A 17,835-nucleotide genomic window follows, 5' to 3' on the forward strand; every position below is an offset into this window, starting at 1 on the left:
TTACCTCCTTCTGTTGTCGCCATTGTTGTAGAAGAGCCTCGCTGCCCAGTAAATGTGTTGCGTCCACGCCGGGGTTACCCTGTTGCATGGACAATGTTGTGGAAGTAGGCTTGGGTGTGGACTGTTGTTTGTCTGTGCGTGAGGTTACTGTTACTTCACATAATCCCTCATCATTAGTCCAATGACCCTCTAATATTCCTTTTTTTATGTGCAGGACTGGAAGCTGCAGAGTGGGTTCTGGTGTGGAAACAAATGGATTATGTGGTGAGAATGGAGCTGTCACAGAAATATAGGGTGGTGGCTGCATCTTACCACCAGATGGAGTCAGAGGGTCTCCAGGAGGAGTTGTCAGTGGGAGGAGCGGATACAAAGTAGGCGTCGTGGGCTGGATCTCAGTCACAGGCGAAGGCACGCCCTCAGTCTTAGTCTCCGTCAGAGGAAGAGTCGCTTCCTGTCTCTCGCCAGCGCTTGAAGAGGAAACTTCCTCCCCACTGGACGGGCGGGCACTGCCTTTTGATCGCTGCGTCCCATTGCCATGCATCGTGAAGCTTCCAGCCACTCATCAATCTTCCGCAGCGCACTATCTGTTTTACGAGCATTCCCCAGTAATCCTGTCTTTCTGCCGTCTCCCAAAGCCTTTTTCTTCTTCAAACACGACTCCTCCACCTTACGCATTAAATCATACAAGTCAACAGCTTTCCACAGCGTTGGAAGAAACCCAGACTTCACACTCCCCTCCACCCACTCTCTCAGCTTCCTCTCCCTCTTTTCTCTGTCCTTCGGATGTCCATTCACTACGTCTATCTTACAAATCGCAGCCTCCACTTGCTGACCAAACGAGGCATTGTTTTCCGATTTCCCAACATCATTCAGATCAAACCAATCTATCTCACGATCAAATTCTCCGCCCATTATTTAATTATTTAATTATTTAATACACAACACAACTCTTGGATCCAAATATCACCCACGCTGGTCGGTTTTTATCTTGAACCGCCGAAACAGGATACAGCAAGTTTTTCTCTCGAACTGCAAGAAACGGAATACACAGTTTTTCTCCCGTTAACTGTCAAACGGCACACGGACCAGTTTTCATCCCGAACTGACAAACGGCAATCACACTAGGGTTTATTCTTTAAAACCCTCACACCAAAATACAGACCAGTTTCTCTCCCGAACTGACAAACGGCTAACGGACCGATTTTTCTTGAATCGACAAACAGTATCCAGAGGCCACAATTTTTTTTCATCAGTTCTGCTGGATTACCACACGAAAATAAATTCTCAGGTTACTCTGCGTCTTACGCCAAGACAACGGTCCTCAAAATTCTGAAGGAAAAATCCTTCTTACCTTTAAGGTTCACCCGGGTGATTTTGCAGACCGTCGTCGGGGCTCTGTCGCCGAGTACCGAACGTCCTTCCTCCCAGTAACCGCTTCTTTTCCAATCAGTTCAATGAAAATCACGTCGGGGTCACCAATTGAAGGGTTTTTCTCTGTCTGGGAGAGGATGAAATCAGTCGGAGCCGAAGTCCAGCAGAAATGATGTCTTTTATTACAAGATGCGCAATCAGGGAGCAGATTCACACAGTTCAGAGTCTGTCAGTGAAAAAGCCGAAGCGGTTCTCATCCATCACTGTCTTATACCTTCTCTGAGGTGTGGTCACTATTACATCAGTTACTAAGAATCTTCTGAAGAGCAGCATTAAGCAAAACAAATCCTTAATAAGCAGCCTGGGCAGGGGTCATAATGATCTGTACCATTATGACCCGTACCAGGCCGTGCAGGCACTGCCATCCCAGCAGGACACATCAGCAAGCAAAAGCTTCCTTTAACAGTACAGAGTATCACCAGTGTATTTTTCACCCTTCACTATCCAAGCTAATTGTGGCTAAGTTAGCGAAAACTGTCAGCTGACCCACCTGAAGATGGTAGACGAGCTGACTTTATGATAACACTGGCGATGGATGAAGAAATATAGCCGAAAGGAGCGACTTTACAGAGATTATGTCCCGCACTGACGCTCCCTTGCCGTGGCCCCCGCTAAATCGGTTGGATTGAAACAACTTCTGAAGGACTCCGAGCTGCACCATGTTAGTCTGAGTGAGTATATGAGCATGCACACACCTAGAAATAAGGTCCAGGTGTCAGAAAACCAGAGTTGCCCTTTAATAGCAACATATTTGCAGTGGACAGCGGAGCGATCCGGAGACACATCCAGTGGAATTTGCCCATAACTTTTGGTCAAAAGTTGGAGCATGAATTCATGACCACTGTGGCCATTTGAGTTGGAGGAATTGTCGATACAACCCATTGGCAAGATGTACAGACCCACCTCTGTAGTGATTTGGCAAGTGTACTTTCTTTTATTTCCAGGTCATCATGACTGGGTAAGTTTATAGACTTTGTCATTCACACAGTAATGTACCAGGTTTTGTGGAAGGAAAAAAATCAATTGCGAAAGCAGTAACCAAATTTTTTTGTCACATTTTGCTGTTTTGTCTTCTCTGCTCAGTTCAGGATGGACGAGAAGCAATATTGTGTCCAGCTGTCGGTGAATCCATCCCGGGGACTCATGGACGAGAAGTTTGTCATCCTGGTCCAGAATGCCCCTCCTGGTTCTGAGCTGACCGTCCACGCCTTGCACCAGTGTGATGACGGTCATGGTTGGGATGCGTTTGCTCACTACATTACTGATGCCACCGGCAGTGTGAACGGTATGAAATTCTCCACATGGGCTTCGATAAAAGGGAGTTACGTGGTAAATGTCATCTATAATTTATTCCTTTTCCATTTGACAGTGTCTGAGGACTGCAGTCTGGGAGGAAGATATTCTGGAATTGAACCGATGGGTCTACTGTGGAGCCTCAGAGCAGTTCCAGGCAGCAAACCTGGACTCAGGTAGACCATCTGGGCTGAATGTGTGCAGATGATGTTCTCCAGGATTGAACCATGTATCAGTAACCAGCTGGTCTTTCCTCAGGATTCAGAAGAAGAATGTCCAGGAGCCCATGTTGGTCACAGTGTCGGTGTACGAGGGTCACAGGAAAGAGGGCTTTGCAGATCTTGTCCCTCTTGCCAGTGTCTTGGTGGAGCGCTGGTACATGGCGCCTGGTGTCCGCAGGATCCCGGTCGCAGAAGATGGACTCACCACAACCCTCTTCCTGCCCCCAGGTAGGACCAGAGGAAGGTCAAGAACTCATGAAAAGCCTTTTAACATTACTTTAGAGCATTATCATGTCCATGATATGATGATCTAAACCATGTTGACTTGTGTGAAGGACCTGGACCTCTTCCTACTATTCTTGACCTTTGGGGGAGTGTGGGGCAGCTGGTGGAGTATCGTGCAGCGCTAATGGCCTCACACGGTTTAGCTGCTTTGACCATCGACTACCTGACAGCTGATATCGTCAAGGAAACAGGAAAGATGGTGAACCTCCAGTACTTTGAGGTAAATCTCTTTTCCACATAATATGAAATCTGGATTTCTGATCACTCTGTAAAACTTACAATATCCAGAGGAAGACAGAGGAACTGGAAACACTTGGAAAGAAGTCACTGGGTCTGGCTCTTCTGCTTGTCAATGAATGCTTGGGCCTTCAGTGTTTCTCAGATGACAATCTTCTATCTGTGAAATCGTCTCAAGAATTTCTTTGAAACTTCAGCCATCAATTTGTTGACATGTTTTAAAACAACACAAGCGATATAACCAAGTATTTTGCACAATAACTGTTTTTTTTGCACACTTGTGGTTCAGAGTGATGTTGCACATAAATCAAAAACTATCGGTCTGGCACCTTGAAAGACCACTCACTCATTACTGACTTGATTGTGTGCATATGTGTGTATAGATTACTTATCGATTAAATATGAATGTGACCGCAGTTTATTCTTTACAGGGTGACTTAAACCGATACCAAGGAACTTTTCAACCTCAATAAAACATTTTAATATCTTTTGTGATGATACATCGACTTACAACTGGTTGAATGACCCCTCTGTCACAGCCTGAGGGCGTCAGTATTGCTTCACTTGGACTAAGCAACTGTGAAGAGGGTGGTAGGAACCTTGCACACTGAAAAACTCCAAATGTGTGGACTGCTTCACGGCATGCGTCACATCATGATGTAACATTGTTTAGTCTCCATTAGATTCATTACCTCGTCGCTATCCGTTCTTTACACAGCCACTGGAAACAAATGAAGGCGAGTTCAGTCTGACAGCATGCCACCGGCAGCAGCATTTTACGACGTCACGCGCTAGTCCTCATGAGAACTGTAGTATTCCTTCAGGCAAAACACTACCGCTTTTGTCCACTGGCGCTGCCAAAATCAACAAAAACTGAAAGTTCCTTGGTGTTGCTTTAAGTCAGGGACTGAAATTTGTCAATCATTTGTATTTCATTCTATGATTAACACACAATGGCAACAGCCTTGGTTTGACTTAACAGACCAGATCACACCCTGTCCAGTAATATTTACTGATCAGTGAACAAATGTCATTTATAAACTTTATAAGCTGGTTGAAAAATTAGTTTCACAGACAAATGCTATTGAACACTCAGCAGGACATGTTGGGGTCAAAAGTCTCTTTCAGATCAGCAGCCTGCTTGTTGGAATAACTAAGATGTGGCCAGAAAAGAAACACTTCATTAACCTTTTGTTTTCTGATTACAGACTGCGTACAAATTCCTGCAGGAGCATCCTCAGATCCTCGGGAGCAGGATCGCCATGTTGGGACTTTCTTTGGGTTCCAGTGTAACCGTCAGAATGGCTACTTACTCCGAAGTGATGAAGGTAACTTCAAGGGAAATCTACTGTCCTCCTCTTAGCCTTCATCACAGTGAAAGCAAAATGCTTTCTGTTATTATGTCAGAGACTATCTTAACCTGAAGTACAAAGTTCTCAACTTCTTTTATTGAATCATCAGGAACACTATAATAATATCTGAAATGTCTTTTAAATCACAGAATTGATGCTATAGGGGGTATTGTCCCAAGACTTATTGTCAAAATCCAGTGGCCTGCAAAAGATTCACACTCCTTGAACTTTTTCTCATTTTGTCACATAATGATGACACATAGATACAGTTTCCTTTCTCCTTTCCTCCAATCCGCCTAAATAAAAATCAGTACACATAATTGCCTTCGTAAGTCTTCTGATGAGTGAATAGAGTCAATCTGTGAACAATCTACTGTCACAGTAGCTCCGAAGCGTCACGCTATCCCCCCCCGACCTGTCCCGACCCGACCGGCGTCCACGCGCTCCGAAGCCGCTACCCCTCCCCGGCCGATCTGCAGTGGGCTCCTCGAGCAGTCCCACCACCAGACTTAGCAAGTTTTCTGGGGGAAACCCTGTATATCATAGAATGAAAGTGATTTTTATCCAGAATTTTTGTTTTTAAAGACACCGCAGAATGTTGTGTCGGATTCGTCTCCTTGTTGATGCATTGTAGAGTCGGCACCAAAGAAACAAGTCCAGCCAGGAATGAATCCAGCAGATCTGTCATTATGCTGCTCGATTCAGCGCTGAGCTGAAACAAACTGATGAGAGGGAAAAAGGTAATGAGTGACAATACAGAAGACGTCAAGAGTCAACAGACTCTGCCAAGTGTGGAATAGAACACGAAAATGAAATGATTCACAGTGTCTGGTTGAGCAGAGCAGCTCGACATTGAGTCTTCATTGGGGTCATCAGCTGGATTAAGAGATTTATGGATCTCTTTTCTGCATTTCTGGGGCCACGTTTACTCTACAATGTTTCAAGTGAAAACTCATTGGTTTTGCATTTTTATTTCAGACTATTTTCACGTTTACACAGCAGCATTCTAAAAATGTGAGCGTTTCCGCTGTATTAATGTAGATGGACAACAGGTGTTTTTAGAAACAGTAGTTTTGCCGTCTCCACTGCGATGGAGACCAAGCATTTACGAAAAGAACATATCATTAAACTTCTCAGCAAAGCAGAGAGAAAGGGTCTATGTTGGAAAGGAAAACAAAGAGGTTGATGAAGGAACTGCTGTGTTTCTGTCTGCAGGTGGGACGACTGCAGTGTCCTCTGATGCTGATTGTTGGTGAGGACGATCAGATGTCGCCTACTCGAGAGGCTGCAAACGATGTGAGTTTGGTGAAAAGACAACCTTCTTTAAGCACTCCAACACGGAGCAAAGAGCTGATGTAAAAGTCACTGATCCGTTCTGCAAACAAATGTTGGGAAACTACTTTGTAAAGATCTACAAAGGTAACCAGTGTGGTCTCTGACGTTTGTTTCTTTGTGAGGCAACTTGCTTGTTCCTTATTGACCCAGTTACAATGACAACAAAGAGAAGAAACATCCTAAACCAATATCAGTTAAATATCCATTGCAGAATTAGAGGTGTTAAAATGCACAAACAGGGAAAATAATTGTAAAAGCACTCAGAACATGCAGACCTCCCCTCCCAATCTGATGTGAAACAGCACAAATAAGTTGTCTATTTACTTGGTCTACTTTATTCGATGTCTTGAATACTAAAACATCCCTACTTATCTTTTTTTCCTATCATTTTTTGTTTTATTTTCTTTTGGATCTAGTTCCATATATTGAAGATAGGGCAAATCTGTTTGTGCACTCTCCTTTCAGTAGACTGTAAGCTACAATTTTGTGTTTGTTGTATATGTGGACCTTCATTTTTTGTTACCTTATGGAAATGCCACAGACCCATATTTTTTCTGTTCTGGATCATATAATTAAAATTAACCTTTAAAAATAAGTTAGAATGCCATTGTGTAAGGATCAGCCACTTTTCTGATCGTTCCTTCTGTTTTAGACTGAGATATTGCAGAATTAAATTTTAGTTCCCATTTATTGTAATGTTAACATAAATTTCAAATCGATCCTGATTTGTCCCTGATCATTCTCAGATGCCGTTGCCCTGACTTTTGCCTTTAGATGTTTCTGAAATGACACAGTCGAAACATTTTGAAAAGTAGGAAATCAATGCTGTTTTTAAAGGGAAATGGTTTTCCAGTGTTTATTGATTTGATTTCCTGTTTTCTAGATAAAGGAGATGATGGGGAACGGCCATCTGCTGACCGTCCTGTCCTACCCTGACGCAGGTCACCTGATCGAACCCCCGTACACGCCACACTTTCCATATGGCAAATTCAGATCAACCATCACAAAAAAGAAGAGTATGTTCTTGGCATTTTTCTGACGAATAAACACTGAACAGGCAGATAATCTGGATTAAAATCCAACACTGAAGCTCTGACTTGTGTTTCCTCTGTGTGAAGTGATGGTTCTGTGGGGCGGAGAGCCGGTGGCACATTCCAGAGCTCAAGAGGACTCCTGGAAGAAGATCCTGCTCTTTCTCTGGAAGAATCTGCTCAGTGAAACGAGACCTGCTGCAGCGCCACCTTCCCACCTTTAATTCTGACAAAACTTAATGGTTTAAAGGAAGTTCGCGGATCTTGTTTTGAAATTGCTAAATTACTGTGATGGACACAGTGAAAGTCAAACTATAGTGATTGAAGCTGTTTGTGTTCAGCGGATGATTCTCTAAAAGCCTGCCCAGTCAGGTTTCCTGTGTCCTCGTAAAGACTCAGTGTCTTTCCTGTTATCCCTCTTCCTCATTTTTGTTTCTGTGTTATGCTCACGTGACTTGTCTCCATCACTCCATACTTGTCTTCTCTCTCGGTGTCTCTCATTTCCCCCTGTGGAGGTGGGTTCTCCAGTACAGATGGTGCACGCATTGGAACAGTTCATTGAGCGCTTTATTTTCGCCTTCTCTTTCTCTGTTTGTCGCTCCGACACCGCCTTTCCACCTTTCCAGGCCTCATGCTCTGCTCTGCAGAAAGACCCCCACTCCTTCACCGGAGAGCCACCGCCATCCCCTCTCTACAGCTGAGACAAAACCACGCCCACCACATACCCCCTGTTCGGATTCACCTGAATCTTCCCCTCCCCAGTCTCTACCAACCCTCTTCTCTCTTGCTTCAGTGTCAGATTGTCTTTCTACCTGTGTGTCAAGACAGACGACATTCTTCCTTGTGTTTCTCTTGTCGTTCTCTTTGTGTTTGTTCTCTTCTTGCTTTTGGTTTTTACTCTTGCTTTTTGATTTACCTTTTTGGATTACTGTTTCATGAAACTTTTGTTTTGGACGATCTTTCAATAAACTTTTAAACTTTATTTTTGTGTGTGAGTCTAGTTCTGGTGACGGATCCTTCCACAGGACTGATCTGTCTGCTGGACTTATGAACTTATGGCATGCAGCCACAACAAAAATTCCTCAGTGTTTCCCAGATCTTTTCTTTGGGCAGTAGGGAGCATAGTGGTATTGTCTAATGCAGTGTTTCTCAACGGGTGGGCTGCAGACTCACTTTCAGTGGGTCGCACACGTCTGCCATTGAAAAGCTCTTTTGGAAAAAGAATCTTGAACATCTATTTGCACTCCCTAACAGTAGCTGCTGATAATGCAGTGTAATGCCGGCTGACACCCACCATATCATAACCTTAGAAGAGTAAATTAAAAGTTTGGCTGTGATTAACTACATGTTACATCACGGGCTTCTTGGGAAAGTATGGTTTTTGTATTTACCACAGCTGTTTTTATGGAGAAATTGCTTATTTTATGTCCCTTTTCCTGAACTGAACACTATACATTGGGTACGCAAGATGAAAAATGTAATGGCGGAATATTACACAATTACAGTGTTGATTTTTTTTTTTCTGAGATTTCCTTTGTTATCAATTTTATTTTAAATAAAACAAAAAAATATTCATTAGTTTCTGACAGAAATGTAGAAGAAGACAGCTGCTACCAAGCGATGGAAGTATTTGGAGGCAACGGAGACGAAGAGAAGAACGGATCAGAGAGCAGAAAATGAGTGGAAGGATGAGGACGAGACGAAGGAAGAGGAGGGAAGGAGATGTCAAAAAAGAGGTGAAGAGAATGAGCACCAGATGGGGAAAAATAGAAGAAAATATAATGAATTTTATCTAGGTCTGGGCTTCACTTGGATCAGCAATCCAGACTGGCCAAAGCCTCAGTGCGTGGTGTGCAGTGAGATTCTGGCAAACAGCTGTTTGAAGCCATCTTATCTGTGTTTCCACCTGCTCACCAAACATGGCAGGCTACATCAAAAGCCCCTCACTTTTTTTAAAGCTAAGTTGGATGAGTTACAGAAAAGGGAGCTTCATTCATGCGTTGGGGCTACAAAAGATGCATTATGGGCTTCATATCGGCGTGTGTTTGCATTGGGTAGTTTTGGTTACCTAAGGCCCAATCCCAATTCTCTGCTTAATCCTCACTCCTCAACCTTGATCCTCAATCTCAAATTAAGTGCCTCCTAAAAACAAGTGTTAAGGAATGTAATGTCACTTGGAAATGGGACAACCCTTAAAGACAGTTACGTCCTTGGACCACAGGGGGCAGCACTGCGCAAGAGGGTAGAAGAAAGCCAGAAGTGCAGCGTTTCCTGCAGGAAAAAAGTGTAGCCAGGGGGGAGCGTGCGGCGGAGAGTTTTTGGACCGTCGGGAGGGGGCTAGCGGCTAGCGCGACGCTTCTGTGGACCGTCCGAAGGAGAGAGAGAGCGCACACGCGTGGACCGCTGTTTTTTTCCCCTCTCCGTTGTCAAGGCGCTGCACAATTTAGCGCGGTGGTGGTGGTGGTGGGGGGTGGTGGGGGTGGCAGCAGTGATAATTTTGGTCAATGATCCATAACAACGCCCTTTATAACTGTAAGTAATGCGCCCTGCATTAGAAATGTTTAACATTTTGCATGTGTGACCTTGTTAATAAATGCATTCAAATGAATTTTCTTGATTTCTTTCTAATAGCCTTTGTAAATATTATCTGTGATAGAAAGTTAATACAACTACTCCCAAAGTAATATACACCATTTTTTTATTAATAAAATAACAGCAAAACGAACTATTAACAAGCATTCTGGATTCTCCTTAACTCCAAGGTAGGTCTGGTAGAATCTCAAAATTAAGGGAGATAACGCTCCTTAGTCTCGCTCCTTTCCTCAACTTGTTAAGGAATGGGACAGCACTTAACTTCAGGGGAGCGCGCATTTTGAGGAATGAGGAGTAAGATTGAGGATTAAGCAGAGAATTGGGATTCGCCCTAAATCTTGGGTACTGCTATTGGGGGATTTAATTGGGTTATTTTTACTTTAAATGGGTTATTTGATAACCCAACTCTCAAGGTTGCTGTGTTGGGACTGGGGTTATTAAGTGTTGGGTTTAATTTCCTGTGGAATTTGTTGGGTTAACTCAGCCTACCCAACAAATGAAGTAACATTTGAATTTCGTGCATGTGCAGTGTTGTTTAGTTTCTCACTAAATCCAGTGACTTCCAAAGCGTCCTAATGACTTTTTTTGTCAAAAGCGACTAGCGACAAATCTAGCAACTTTTTCTGCTGTTTTAGAGACTCCGACAGGAAAACTCGGATCATTTTGCAGTTACTGTCCCTATCAAGCAACAGGTCCTGCTGTGAGCTTCTCCCCATCCCAAAGCACAGGATGTCAGTCCAGTGACCCAGCAGCAGTCTACTCCTGTCATATTTATATTCACTGTATTTTTTTCTTCTTCTTTCCTTTGCCCCTTCACTTCCCAACACTGGCGCAGTAAAAATCTAGCTGAAGTAAAATCTATCTCAAAAAAGTACAGTAAAAGTAAAATTACTTTGTTATGACCACCTTTAGCCAGAATTGTCATGTGATGGTTGAGTGACCCATCCAAGTCTGCTTACATGGATTTAGTTAAGTCCCAATTTAGACCTAGTCGAGTTTTCATTTAGTACTGTCATTTGAGAATTTGTGAAATAACATTTACCTCTTACTCATAAACTACTTTTAAAAGTGGATACTTTTGCTTTATAAGTAACTGAATCAGTTAACTTTAGTTTTACTTATGTACTTATTGCAGCGACCGCGGGGGTCGCTAGGGGTCGCTAGAGGGCTGCTGCACCAGATCTGAGAGTTCCGCCGCAAGGGATTGTGGGAAGCGGGACTGTTTGGGCCGTTCCGGGCCATTTTATGTGTTCTGTGTGGTTTATTTGTGTTTCCTTTTATTGTGGTTGTGTTGTGTTTATTGTTGTCGTGCCGTGGCCGTGTTTTCATTTACTTTTATTTTCACATGTGTCGGACCGTGGGTCAGGGGGGTTGCTGGGGGAGTGAGATGGGGCCTACGGGTGCCATGATGTTTGTCTCAGTGTGGTGTGTGAAATGTTCTCTTGCATTAGTTGTTGTCACAATAAAAGCATGGTTGAGCAATAGAGCAATCCTTGCTTTGCCTTCCTGCCTACAAGTCACTGTTTAACGCTACAGTATATACAATTTATGGTTAAATGGAGTAGCCCAACTTGTTGGGTTAAAATAACCCAGCACGTATCAGGTCCAATATGTAGCCAGTGTTGGGTTGGGAAACTACCCAATTTGGGTTGAAAACTACCCAGTGCTTTTGAGAGTGTGCCAGCGGCCAGAGGAATGGTGGAGTGTATGATCGGAGAGAAGGAGGCAAAAGAAGTTGGACCTCATTCCCATTGTGGGGCGCCGCATCAACACCATGTCTGAAGACATCCTGACTACACAAGTCAGCCAAGGGAAGAACACTGAGTTTTATTCACGGCAAGTAGACAAGTCTACAGACGCGGCACATCTGGTCAAGCTTCTCCTGTATGTCTACCTTTTTGAAGACTTTTTGTTCCGTCAGCTCCTTGCTACCCAAACAACTGGAGAGGAAATCTTCAACATAATTAACTGTTTTTTCAGGACCAATGGGATAGACTGTGTGACAGTTTGCACAAATGGGGCGAAATCAATGATGGGGAAACACATGGGGTTTGTAGCTCATATCAGGAGATTGTCCATCCATCAGCTGGTTACACTGCAGCATTCACAGAGAGGCCCCAGCAGACACATGCCAGATGATCTAAATGCAGTGCTGAACACCACTGTCAAACTGGTGAACTTCATTAAAGCTTTAACCATTAACCATTAATATCAAACTCAATATTTCAATTGTAACTGTAGTGGAATTAAACAGACTTGGGACTAAGACATGAACAGGATCAAAAACATAATGCAAAACACTCGGTGACTAGACTTTGTTTTATTTTTGCGCAGGATTGCATCTCTCTCTACAAACTGTCTGAAGTGCTCCTCTCACAATCTGCACACCAACCACACCCTAAAAAATGAATGGTAAAAAACAACCCAGATTGGTTTCTTTTTTAACCCAACACTTAGGGCCAATCCCAATTCTACCCCTTACCCCTACCCCTTACCCCTACCCCTATGATGTGCGCGTTCACGAGGCTTAAGGGCTATCCCAATTCTACTTTTTGAATAGGGGTAGGGGAAAGGGGAAGGGCTATTTCACCCCTTTCAGCGAAGTCTGCATCGATGCTCCCTATTCTCTATAGGGGTAGGCGGAGTTTCACATTGGCCAGAAAAAAGCAACATGGCGCCCATCACGGAGTCGCACAAATGTAAGATTGCTTTCTGTATACTATTTAGAAAGCTACAAAAAGTGCATTTGCTTTACTGAAATATGTAGATATACTAGCGTGACAGTGTCCCAGTCATGGATTTACGTTTTAGCGCTGCGCAGCACCGTTTCCGATTGTAAATTTGTAACTTATGAAGAGCACTAATTGCTGTATTAACGTAATCTTTTATCATGCTTTTAACGTAATATGTTAGACACAGGGACCCCCGAAAAGAGGAAACCCGACTGCTGATTCAGTTTAGAGCCGGGTTCCTCAATTAGTGGACCGCGGTCCACGACCGGACCGCCGCACACCTCGCTGCGGACCCAGGGCAAATGTATGGGAAAAAAAAAGAAAAAAATCTTTCTTTAAATGCTCCATGTTCCGTGTGGGCACCGTTCTGCACTGCGCCGCTCTGTGCGTGGTGTAATCGCCGCTCTGCAGCGCGCTCCGTCGCACCGCACTGCTCGGCAGTCTTCGGTATCGCTAACCCCCCCCCCCACAGGGCGCTGAGGTCCGGACCCATGCTTGTATATAAAAAACAAATGTGGACCTTAAAGATTTGTATTTGAGGTCCCCTGGTTTACAGGTTAAAAAGGAAGAAAAGTTTTTGAAATCAAAATACAGCGCCAAAACACATTGGGAGTAAATTATATTATTCGTCTAAGCTATAATATGTCAGTAATAAAACGTGTTTATATAAATATATCTGTATTACTTTAGGAAATTCATAAAAGAAAATGGCTTGGAAGGGGAAGTTACAGCCCAGCAAGCTTCAAAAAAGTGGGAGAACCTCAAAAAGAAATATAAGGTAAATAATAATACCATTATTAAAAAATAAAAGTAATTTCTAATGTAATTTCTATAATTTCTAATATCCATAATTTTTTTTGTTGTTATAGGAGCGCGGTGGGGCTTAAAGGGCCAAGGGGTATCCCAATTCATAGTGCTGCAAAGATAGCCCTAGCCCTCAGCCCTATTCTAAAAGGGGTAGGAGAGTGATAGGGGTAGGGCCAAGGGCTGAAGGGGAGGGGGAAGGGGTAGAATTGGGATTGGCCCTAAATCAATATTGGACCAGCCCAACAGTAGTTATTTTTACCCAACAAAATGGGTTGGTCTTTTTAACCCAACAGATGGGTTCACAGATTTAATCCAATCATTGGGTCAAATCAGTTTTAGTCCGGGTCGATTCTACCATATGACTGGGTTGAATATTGTGCTCATTTTTAACCCAACTGTTGCATCAAATTAATTTCAGCCCTGGGTCAATTTTACCATATATATTGGTTGAATGTGCCCAAATTCTGGGTCAAATTAACTACAATTCTGTGTTAATTCAACTAAAAACATTGGTTTAGTTTTCCAAAAATTCTGATTCATCGATAAATTAAATTAATACAACCGAGAGATCCCCCTCCTCAGTCTCACTGGTAGTGTCCAGTGGAAGGGACTGGCTCTTACAGTTGGTACCAGCTTGGTCACAAGAGTTGCTGGAAGGTGCCACTATGCGAGGATCAACTACCTTCAGGGCTCCACTCTGGATTTTTCTGTACGGGAGTCTCCCTCAGCCTTTGTCACTCCCATGACAACCACAAGGCAATGGTGCTATTTTACCCATAGCTGGGGGGTTGCGACATGCAGACAGGGGGACACAGGAGTTGAACCAACAACCTCCCAATTGTAAGACGACTGCGCTCCCCACTAAACCACAGCCGTCCTGACAGCTGGCAGTGCAAACGTTATGCATAGTGTAGCTAGCGAGCTACACACATTAGCTAGCTATTTGGTTAACGCTAACTCCATGGAGGGCGCTCGCTCAAGCATATTTTTCTGTGGATGACATTACATGATGACATGCTTATTTACATTACATATCTAATTCACATGACATGATGCCGCACAGTCATGTGAATTAGATATGTAATGTAAGTAAGCACAACCCTGTACTGCATCAGAGAGCCAGAGGAACACTTCTGTTCTTCTGTGTTGCAGAGAGAGAAGATGGAAGTGACACACGGACCCGTTGACAACCCAACAGTGGTCAAAACAACCCATGTGCTGAGTTTAAAATCTGTGTTGGGTTTGATGGACTCGAACCCAACACAAGAGTTGCAATAAATAACTCCAAATGTATCATAATAGCCCAAATTGGGTTACTGATTTCATAACCCAGCGATTGGGTTAACAAAATGACCCAACATTTTTTAGTGTGCAGGATCTTCTAGGCAGTTCATTTTCCAGGAGCTCTGATTGGTCTCCTTGATGTGATCTGAGGTGGAGCTTTTAAACTCATCGTTAATGTGGCATGTTAGTCATTCACTGCCACTGCTGTGACAGTGTACAGTGTCACTGCTGTGAAACTTGAATTTCCCAATCTGGGATTAATAAAGTATATCTCTCTATCGCTCTATCTCTATTCGGCTTCAATTACCGTGGTGATTTACCCCAGTAAGAAGTGAAACACCTTCGTTGGAGAAAAACCAGGGTGAACCCTGAAGAGAGGAGACTGGAGCGCTGTGTCTACAGTAAGTCATTCGTGGATGATTTATGAGATGTGCATTATACATGTTGATTATGTTTGTATGAAATATGGAGTGATGCAAACATAACAATTAACAACTGAAAAGACAACTACGTGTCCTCTTGTCATGTTAAACTTTGCACAGCAAAAAGACCAGTGTTGAATTATCTCTCACAGAGTTGATTTTAACACTTTTTCAGAGTTTATATAGCTCCACACTCTTCAGAGTTAAAATAACACTTTCAAAATAGTTAAACATTTAACACTATGCCAGAGTTCATCCTTTAACTCATAAAACAGTGTTAAAGTAACACTGAGAGATTTGACAAATAACACTGCTCTGAGTTTCTTCTCACTATTTAGGAGGTAGTGTTAGTTTAACTCATTTACTTAGCAGACGCTTTTGTCCAAAGCGACGTACAACAGTGGGGGCAGTTCAGGGTTCAGTGTCTTCCCCAAGGACACTTCGACATGCTGACAGTGGGAGACAGGAATCGAGCTCACAACCTCCAGATTGTGGGATGACTGCTCTCTCCACTGAAACACCGTTGCCCCTGAAAGTTTAGCAGCCTATGTGAATTGTCATTTCCCTCCAGCTGGAAGAAGTGAAATGCAAGGGCAGAGTTAAACTAACTCTTGATCAACTCTGTCAAACAACTCCGACACTTAAAGCTGTTTAAATCTGAAAATATGTTAAAATTACACTTTGAGAGTTGAAATTAACTCGGGAATGTTTAACCCTGAAAATTCAACACTCCAATTTTTGCTGTGTGGAAACTGTAATGATCAATGATATTCTTCAAAGACTTAATGAAGCGAGGTGTTTTTTTAGGTGGGAAATGTGGGGTTATAAGATTTTCGGTGATTTAAACCATCAAAACCGAGTCATTGTGCAACACTGAAACAGAGTCACTGAAGCAGAGTTTAAAGGAGAACTATACAAGATTTGCTTTAGCGCTCCCCTACTGGTCTCCTGTGAAAGCTCACTGTGTTAAACGTTCTCTGCATCACCCCCCTCCCCCACCCCCGCCCCCGCGTGCAGAGCGCGTCCCGCTCCCGTTTCCTTTTTTTCCGCTCGTCAGACAAAGTTTTTTCTGTCTTTTTGGCTCTGCCATCCGTGAGCACCTAAGGGTGGCGTTGCTAACGCTAGTGAGGTTTTTACGTGCTTTTATTCTTGTAATCCCGTATGAGTGCCGTAAAGCAGGTTTGTTCTCGCGAGATGTAGTCGGGTCCGCTCCCCTGAAAGTTGCAAGCGCTGTTTTCAGGACACAGACCCTGGGGGGAGTGGAGGGACCGGTGAATCACCGTGACAAGTCTCTGTTTACCCCCACAGGGATTCTGAAAAACATTTATTGAGGTAAAAAAGTTGCAAAGTTCTGCTTTAAGTAAATGCTACTGGCACTCTTTGTGGTATCAAGGATGGACAAACTAAAAATGAAGAAAGACTGACAGTTCTCCTCTTTTCGTTTATGATCATGAAACAAACTGAAGGGAACATACAATACATTTTTTTTTTTTATGCTTTGTTTTGCAGTCACCCAGAGAAAGAAAGGCAATTCTTATTCATTGGATGACAGGCTGAAATGTTTACTTTCTGTTACTTGCTGTCAGTGTGTATGAATGAGTAGAGCAGGGTTAATATTGCAACAACACATCACCAGCTGGGTAAAACCTGTCTCACCATGGTCAAAACCCAGCTCACTTTCACTACCAGTGTGTGATCAATCCAACGCTTGGTGAATTCTGCTTCACAATGACAGGAAGAACCGACATCAAATTATTCAATTGAATTCAGTTCAATTCAATTCAGCTTTATTTATATTGCGCCAATAACAGCACAGTCATTTCTGGGCATTTTTACAGAAAAAAAACAACAGTTCCTTATGAGCAAGCAAGAGCGATTGTGGAAAGGACTGTAGAAGGATCAAAAAGTGACGCCGCTATGAGCGCTTGGCCTCCGCAAGCCAGTTATTCCTGTGATAACTTTTCTGACGCCTCCTGCTTAAAAACCAAAAAGTCAGAAGCAAACATTTGTCCTCATGGTTTGGATTCGTATACACAGGCCAGAGGTTATTTTGCCTACCTTGACATGTTTCGGCTGCCAAGCTGCAGCCTTCCTCAGAAGTGTCACGTGATGTTGTCTGGTCGGCTGATTTATACAGGTTTTGGCGCCAGCTTCCTACTGGGTGCAGTAGGATGACAGCGCCATCTGCAGTCCGACTTCTTCAGTACTGTGTCCCAGGTATGGGAAAGTTGATACGCCCCCTCTGCCCGGTTCACAGTCTGGGGGGCGCGTTTCCGGATCTCAATGGCCTCCCTGATCCAGCGGTGGTACTTGTTGCTTTCCGTGCCGATGATCTGGGCATGATCCCAGGCCATGAGGTGGTTTTCCCTCTTGCAGTGTTCGGAAATGGCAGACTTTAGCTGTTCCTGCTCTGCCTGTCGTTTGGAGGAGCGTGTGCATGCTTTAGATGTTTCTTTTTCGCATTCAGTGCGATGTTCTTTTGTCCTGATGTTGAAGGCTCTGCCAGTCTCCCCGACGTAGGATTTGTTGCACGACAAACAAGGTATTTCGTAAATGATATTGCATTTGTGTTGTGGCTCTATTTTGTCCTTGGGATGTACTAGTAACTGCCGTAGTTTTATGTGTGGTTTTACTGGGGTGCTGATGTTGTGCTTATTCATGGCCCGTTGTATTCTCTCTGTGATCCCTCTGATGTATGGAAGTGTCACCATGGCCCTGTTTTGTTTCTCAGTTTGTTTAGTTGTTGTTCTCTTTTTTGTGTCTTTGTTTTGTTTTGCTTGTTGGCGGCCTTTGTTTATGGCCCACATCGGATA

At 43.5% G+C, this 17,835-nt stretch overlaps 1 protein-coding gene across 1 annotated transcript; it reads left to right on the plus strand.

Annotated features, from left to right (window-relative positions):
• The first annotated feature begins 2,520 nt into the window (after positions 1 to 2,520).
• On the plus strand, positions 2,521 to 7,409 carry LOC115391555 (peroxisomal succinyl-coenzyme A thioesterase-like). The gene is made up of 8 exons (XM_030095830.1): positions 2,521 to 2,716; positions 2,801 to 2,900; positions 2,983 to 3,173; positions 3,281 to 3,450; positions 4,676 to 4,795; positions 6,035 to 6,115; positions 7,038 to 7,170; positions 7,273 to 7,409. Exons 1-8 carry the CDS (start codon positions 2,521 to 2,523, stop codon positions 7,407 to 7,409), a joined length of 1,128 nt encoding a protein of 375 aa, XP_029951690.1.
• The last annotated feature ends 10,426 nt before the right edge of the window (positions 7,410 to 17,835 follow it).

Source organism: Salarias fasciatus, chromosome 7, assembly GCF_902148845.1.
Source record: "Salarias fasciatus chromosome 7, fSalaFa1.1, whole genome shotgun sequence".
Lineage (NCBI taxonomy): Eukaryota > Metazoa > Chordata > Actinopteri > Blenniiformes > Blenniidae > Salarias > Salarias fasciatus.

Bases quoted from the DNA above. Each gene is read 5' to 3' on its own strand.
- LOC115391555 (XM_030095830.1), top strand. From the start codon at position 2,521: ATGGACGAGAAGCAATATTGTGTCCAGCTGTCGGTGAATCCATCCCGG. The intron at 2,901-2,982 runs GTAGACCATCTG...GTCTTTCCTCAG, and splicing joins GGCAGCAAACCTGGACTCAG to GATTCAGAAGAAGAATGTCC. The intron at 3,451-4,675 runs GTAAATCTCTTT...TTCTGATTACAG, and splicing joins TGAACCTCCAGTACTTTGAG to ACTGCGTACAAATTCCTGCA.